Source organism: Vidua macroura, chromosome 2, assembly GCF_024509145.1.
Source record: "Vidua macroura isolate BioBank_ID:100142 chromosome 2, ASM2450914v1, whole genome shotgun sequence".
Classification (NCBI taxonomy): Eukaryota; Metazoa; Chordata; class Aves; order Passeriformes; family Viduidae; genus Vidua; species Vidua macroura.
This window is the reverse complement of record NC_071572.1, coordinates 88,885,210-88,892,016: the sequence shown is the minus strand read 5'-3', so window position 1 is coordinate 88,892,016 and position 6,807 is coordinate 88,885,210. Positions and strand designations below refer to the sequence as shown.

Here is a 6,807-nt window from a genome sequence, read left to right as displayed (position 1 = left end):
GTAAGGAAAGGTAAAATCATAAAAGCAAAGCATGTGTTTTATGTGAGTTCTTTCTAAGATTTTAGGTTAAAATTTTCCTTTATTGGAGGTGGTATGAAAAATAGAGGTCAAAGAATGACTGTGAAAAAAACAAAAAAAAAAGTCTACATGATTTCATTCTGCTATACAATGTCAAATTTTTTCCTGTTTGTATGTCTGTATTTTGCAGTATTTGCTTTAAAGTCCTTGACCTCTTAGAAAAGTAAGATAATGAACAGATTATATTGCTCCATTTCAAGGAAGGAAACAACAAAGAAAAGCCAACTGGAACACCAGATTATATAAATAAAGGCAATCTTTACTGACAGCGTTCTGATCCAAATATTTATTTATTTCCTAACTCATACAAAATTGATGCTTGTAGAGGTATTAGGTTAAAAGGGTTGGAAAATTAATTCTTCTAATTATCCACAGAAACATATAGTACTGATGAAGCAATGAAAACCTCTTTGACTTGAATAAGAAATACATTACACATAATTTACAGAAATAAGATCTAGTGTCATATAGAAAATGACATTTTAGAGCAACAGGATCAGCAAGGACATCGATACTTGTCTCTGCTGTGGCTGGCACGAGTCGCCCTTCACCCAGGTTCATCCAGTGGAAGGAGAGGCTTCCCTTCCACAACTCCACACAGGAAAGCCAACTATCTCCATTGCCAGGCATTTCACCTGTTTGCTTGCCAGTCACCACTCTCCTCAAGGCTTGTACACCATCCAGTTCTTGCAAGACCATAACACATTTTTTACACTAATAAGTTTGGCTGGATTCAGACCAGAGACCCACATGTAAAAGACTAAAAACAGAAGGAGGCTCTGTTCTACTAGAAATTTATTTTGCAATCAGATGGAAAACTTGGCTTAGGGGAAAAAATGTTGGATACCTGGAAGAGATGAGTAAGTCAATCCTGGATAAAAGTAGTTCTAACTTTTAACATAAATGAAAGTGCTATTAAAGGTTTGCATATGTGTCATGCCAAATTCTACAGAGATGAGAAATTTCATGAAACAATATCTAAGTCATTATAAATTTTGCTATTTACACAAAAGAGGAAAGAGAATATTTCCTACATAATTTGTCATGTTTCCCTTTGTATCTTGCATACTTATTAAAATGTAGGGTTTCAAGTACCCATAGAAAAAATATGAACGTGCAGAGAGAATAACCACAAGAAAGGAAAAAAAGCAACCAAATTCTATAACTGGATTTAAAATAATTCAGTCCTATATAAAGAGTCAAATCCTGTTCTTTTTTCCTCCCTACATTAAAGTTGCGCTCATATTCATAACGACAGAAGAAAAAAAAGCACAGTTGCTTCATAACACTGGACACGGCTTTCCAGAAACAAGATAGCAATTACTCAGAAATGCTATGGAAAACAATCACAGAGTAACTTGCTATTTACATTAAAGATGCAGCCTCTAAAATTAATTTTAAATGAAAAAAAAAAAAAAAAGCTTTTTTTTTTTCGTCATAGGACAGTTTTGTCAGTAGCATGAAGTCCAGCATTTTGTCCAGCATTTCCTTTGAGATATGTATCTAGAAACTTACAGATATACATCTGAGAGAGATGTATCAAAAGTTAAAACATGTCTGGATGGAGAGCCCGGCAAATTTTATCTGAAGCTACATTTGCAGTAGACAAACCCCCAAAGAAAAAAATGCCGGAATGATATATTTGAATGAAATGACATTCCCTGTCCATGATCCACATAGGAACCTAAGTGCCTCAGTCCATAGAAGCAGAGCTAACAGTAGCAGTGCAGGTTCCCCAGTGCCCCCCAGCCCTCGTGGGAGGCAGTGGTCTCCATCCCCGTGAAGACTGCTAGGACAGGTGCAGAGCAGGGTCAGCAGTGGTGATGTGGAGAGCTGTCACCCTCCGTGCAGGCTACAGATGGGACCCCAGTCCCTCCGCAGTCAGTGCAAGCCACTCCTGTTGATGCCAGCGGGAGCTGGATGAATCCCCAGGGCAGCAGCAGGCTCTGAGGACAGGAGTGCAGCATGAGGCATCACTGATGCTCCAATGCAGTCCCAGCACAGCTATCACATTGCCCATCAGCTTTGTTCTCACGAGGCTCTACAAAAGGAGTCACTGCTGTCGTGCTTCTTCCATGGAATGGCTGAACCAGACAGGAACTATTGAGCCCCAGAACACTTCTTATTCTTACACATGCAGGATGCTAGTGGCCAACCAGCTCCAATTCAGAACCAGGAAAATCCAGCCGGAGGATTTGTCCCCTAACAGAGTGAAGACAGTCTGTGCTTCCATCAGTCAGCACTCAGCTGCCCAGTCGTCATTGTCACTCGTTGAAACCAGTGCAAATTCACAGGAGAAAGAATGTCCGCATCGAGAGGGTAAAAATCCTTCCTAATGTTCAAGAAAGGTACAAGCATTTACCCAGCATCTCTATCAAATATCGTAGAAAAGGTTACACAAAAATAATTAAATATATAGATACAGATACATAGATATTACACTTGCATAAAATATGTATATTCAAAACCCTTTGGGCAGTTTCACATTTAGCTGAAAATGTATGCTTTAGAAATATGAACAATTTCCTACTCTTTTCTAGTTTAAGTAGGAGGGGAAAGAAGCATCAGCCTTATTAATACTGAATGCTAAGTGCAGAAGTTTAGCTGTAGCTGTAGGGTTTTGAAGCAATTGATTTGACAGAACCTCCAAGCATAAACTCTGTTTTAAAAATCCACATCTATTCCCTAGATTGCTTATTGTTTCATGAAAATGAAAACCTACGTGTCCTGCTTGTATCAGCTGGATCTCCTGAGACCATTCAATTAAACCTCATAAGCTTGCAATACCTCAAGATAGGGCTGTGTACTGGGAATATGCATGAACCTTATTGCAGTAATTCTGTGTGATAATAGGAATTTACAACTTCTCATATCTTGTCTAATTTAACTTTAGAAATAAAAAACCTTAGATGACACCACAAGAAGCTCACAGTTCTGCAAAAATTAAAGTCAGTATGAAATTTTACTAATAGACCATATAATTTACACAGATTTACATAAATACAGAGATATTAAAATATTAAATCAAAGCTAATTAACAAAGGATAGAGTTTTACATGATAATATTTTAACTCTAGTCACACTTTTGCAACTACTTTCAGTGGCATGAGATTATATAAATAATACATATACCTGTATATCCTTAATATATATATAAAGATATATATATCTATCTCTCCATCCTTCTTTTTTTTTTTTTTTTTCAAAAATAGGGCAATTTTATAACTGCAATGAGATGTGACAAGCAGTACACTTCTGGGGAATTATTGCATGCCTTGAGTGCATAAGGCAGAAGGAAGAGTATCTGACTTCAGACACTAAAGAAGTGGAATCATCAACCAGAAATGCACAGGAGTGACTTGGAACATCTTATTGCTTTTATAAAACTCGAAATTATGCACTGTTGGTTTGGGATGGGGTGGGGGGTGGTTTAAAGGCACAAAATAAAGGGGAAAGTAATACCTCTCTATTTAGTGGAGATCAACGGTCAGGAAGCTCAATTAGTGCTCACTGAACACTCCTCATTGTCCTAAATCTATTCCCTGTGGTGCAATACTGTGCCGCAGTTGCATAAGGAGGTTAAACACAAAAGTTCATGCATCCTTTATTAGGGGGAAACAAAACAAAGCCAATTTCCTTGCCCAGCAACAACGAAGTACCCATTATCAGCAAGAGCCAGCGTGGCTCCCGCAAACACCCCTCGCTCAGTCGCAGGAAGGGCAGCTCTCCACACTAACCTCAACGGGCGGAGCGACTCCTTGGTACAGCTCTTCCCTAAAACCATGGTTCCAAACTTAACAGCAATCTTTCCCATCACACCAGGAAAGATCAAGAAGTAAGAAAACTGGGTAACAGAAATACTGCCCTGAAATCTCTGCATTTTGTGGGTACTATAGGAGTATAGAGGACTTCTGCCACTCTCTTGCCCAGACTGAAACTGGTTAATGACATTCACCCACAGATTACAGCTCCAGACCTCCTGCGCTACGTGTCTGGGATTTTTTCAATCAGCCACCCTGGCAGACAGAGCATGTCAGAGAAGAAATACAAAGGATACAGAATATTAAAAACTGTGGGCTATTACTATATCCTCAAATCACTTTAAATGATGGAACAGAAAGGAAAAAAAAAACCGAATAAATCCCTCAGGATCACTTTTTCTTTGCTGCAATGTTTAGATGTTAGTATGCACAGTAGAGGGCTGCCTCTGCTACGATATCACACTATATGTTTCAAAGTTTGGATACGGCATGCTCTTAAGGCACCTTCAAGTAATGGTCATTGATTTGATCACTAAACAAAGACACATTTTCTGTAAACCACACTGCATCCTCCAACACACAGAGTACCAGCAGCCACTCACATCTGCCATCCAGAGACAACAAAACTCTCTGTGCTTGCTAGGGATAAACTACACCACTTCTAAGCAGCCACTTCAAAAATAAATATCTGCCAGGGTTTGGGAGTGGACGTTTTCAACTGCATTATTTGTTTCCCAAGAGAGGACATATGATAAAATTAAGTGTTGCCTGTCCCTAATTGTCTACAAGATTAGGAGGGTTGAAAATACACATCAGCCTAAAAAAGTAGAAGCAAGATCTGTACTGCTGCAGGATTCCTTGCTGGGAGACAAAGCTGTAAACGCAGGCATTCGGTGCAGGGTGCCTGGTGCAGAACTGGATTGTTCAGGACCAACAGGAGGTACAAAGAAAAACTCCCTGGGAGGGCATAGGCGAGTTCTGCACATTACCCCTCCCTTCCACACAGAACAGTACTGGGTTTGGGTTTCAGGGTTCATGGCATGGGGAAGGGGGTGCTTTTCAAGATGAAGGGAGCTGATGAGCTCAGGCACCACTCTATGCAGACAGCTGACTCCATCCTCCAGATAGTGAGTGGGTCACTCAGTGCTGCAGCTGGGGGCACAGGGCTGTGGGGTCAGAGGGTGCTTGCAGTTAAGCCCAACAAGGGATGGCCATTTCTACACCAAGCAATATCCAGTTCTGGAAAGGAGTGAGAGGGGTGGGACAGGGGCATAGATCTCAGCACAAAAGGAGAGACCACAGTGTACCACCAGCATGCTCCGAGATGACAGAAGGGTCCCGAGGCACCCACCAGACCTGCCTTTCCCCCCATACCCCAACCCACACCATGTAACAATGACACAGGGCGCAGCGGGAATCCCAAGAGCAGTGGGAAACCCAATTATCCCTGTACTTGGGGTAATAACGTCCAGAGAAAAGGGACCCCCTACCCCTGACCCTCTTGTGCAGGTGGATGACTTGATATTTAGTAGCTGTGTGCAGCTCCTTCTCCAGTAAAAAGATGCATCCTTTCCTCACACAGTCAATGAGAAACGCAATGTGATCTGTCATGCGCTTGGATCATGGGCTTGTTCGTTCATTTGAATTAGCAACGTTTTCTTCTTCTTCGGGGACTAGAATAACCTTCAGATATTTACAAACATCCATCAGTGCCTTCGCGAGGTCTCCCCCAAACCATCATGACAAAATCACCGTCTGCAGGAGCCCCACACCAGCTGTGTCCAAACAAGCTTGTGCTTGCTGAGAGCTGGGGGCTGCCGAGGGAGAGGAGCGCTGGATCTCCGAGTCCTGGGGGGATCTTCCCAGTCGGCTGTCTCTTCCTTGGGGTGCCTCTCCCTGCACCACTGTCCCAGGGTGCTGGCTGCTGCTATTGCTGCTGCGGGCACAGTGGTCCCGTTCATACTCCTCCTGAGCCTTTTGCATTTTCCGCTTCTTCATCTTCCTCTTGTGGATGTGGAAGGTGGTGAGGGAGAGGAGGATCAGGCAGAAGATGAGGGTGACCAGGACAATTAAAACCAGGGTGGATGAGAAAGACTGAAAGAGTTGACCCACTTGCGTGATGCAGGTGCTGCTGGTATTTAAGGTGGCAGATGTCCTGTTCAGAAGACAAGGTGGCAGGGACAGCCTCAACTCTTTGGAGAGCTTGGCACTCATTGAGGAGGCTACGGAAGATGAGGATCTTCCTCCCCTCTCTGAAGACGTCTAAATTTCAGTCGGTATCGGGCTGCTGTCGGGCGCTTGCTGGAAATGCCCGGGATGCTGCCGGCTCAGCCTCTCGCTCGCTCTGAAGTACCCGAGCAGCCTGCAAAGGGAGCCGGACACATCAGCGCCCCGGGGCACCCACCCTGCGCAGCTCCCCCCGCCCCAAACCCGGCTGCGGCAGCCTCCGCCCTGCGCCCCGCTCCGAGCGGCCCCAGCTCCCTGCCGGGGGGGCGGCGGAGGGGTGCCGGGACAGGGCACCGCGCCGCCACTCCGACTTCGCCGATTCCTCGGCGTCCTGGGCAGCACCGCCCGGCCGCTCCCCCAACTAGTTGCCGCGGGAAAGGAAGCGAGGGAGCGGCGGCCGGGTGCCAGAGCCCCGCGCCGCGGCGGCTCCGGGCTGCCGAAGCCGAGCGGGTCCTGCCCCGCCGTGCCGGAGCCGCTGCCCGCCCCGGAGCCCCTCCTTACCTGCGCGGCGAGGGAGCGCCCGGGCGCCGCGGGCGCTGGGGGCTGCGGCAGCGCGGAGTGAGCGCAGGAGCGGAGCCGCCGCCGCTTCGGGGAGCGCCGCCCGCAGCTGCAGCCGCCCCGGCCGCTGACGTCAGGGCCCGGCCCGGCGGCCGCCGCCCCGCACGGCCCCACGGCGGCGGCACCGCCCGCGCCCCCGGCCCGCTGCCGCACCTTCCGCGCCCCTGCCGCCCGCGGCTCCCGG

General features: G+C 46.1%; 1 protein-coding gene across 1 annotated transcript; it reads right to left on the bottom strand.

The window, feature by feature from the left end:
- Positions 1-349: 349 nt before the first annotated feature.
- On the bottom strand, positions 350-6,193 carry C2H11orf87 (chromosome 2 C11orf87 homolog). The gene has a single exon (XM_053971795.1). The coding sequence runs from the start codon at positions 6,051-6,053 to the stop codon at positions 5,577-5,579; it is 477 nt and encodes a 158-aa protein (XP_053827770.1). The 5' UTR covers positions 6,054-6,193; the 3' UTR covers positions 350-5,576.
- Positions 6,194-6,807: the final 614 nt, after the last annotated feature.

Bases quoted from the DNA above. Each gene is read 5' to 3' on its own strand.
- C2H11orf87 (XM_053971795.1), bottom strand. From the start codon at position 6,053: ATGAGTGCCAAGCTCTCCAAAGAGTTGAGGCTGTCCCTGCCACCTTGT.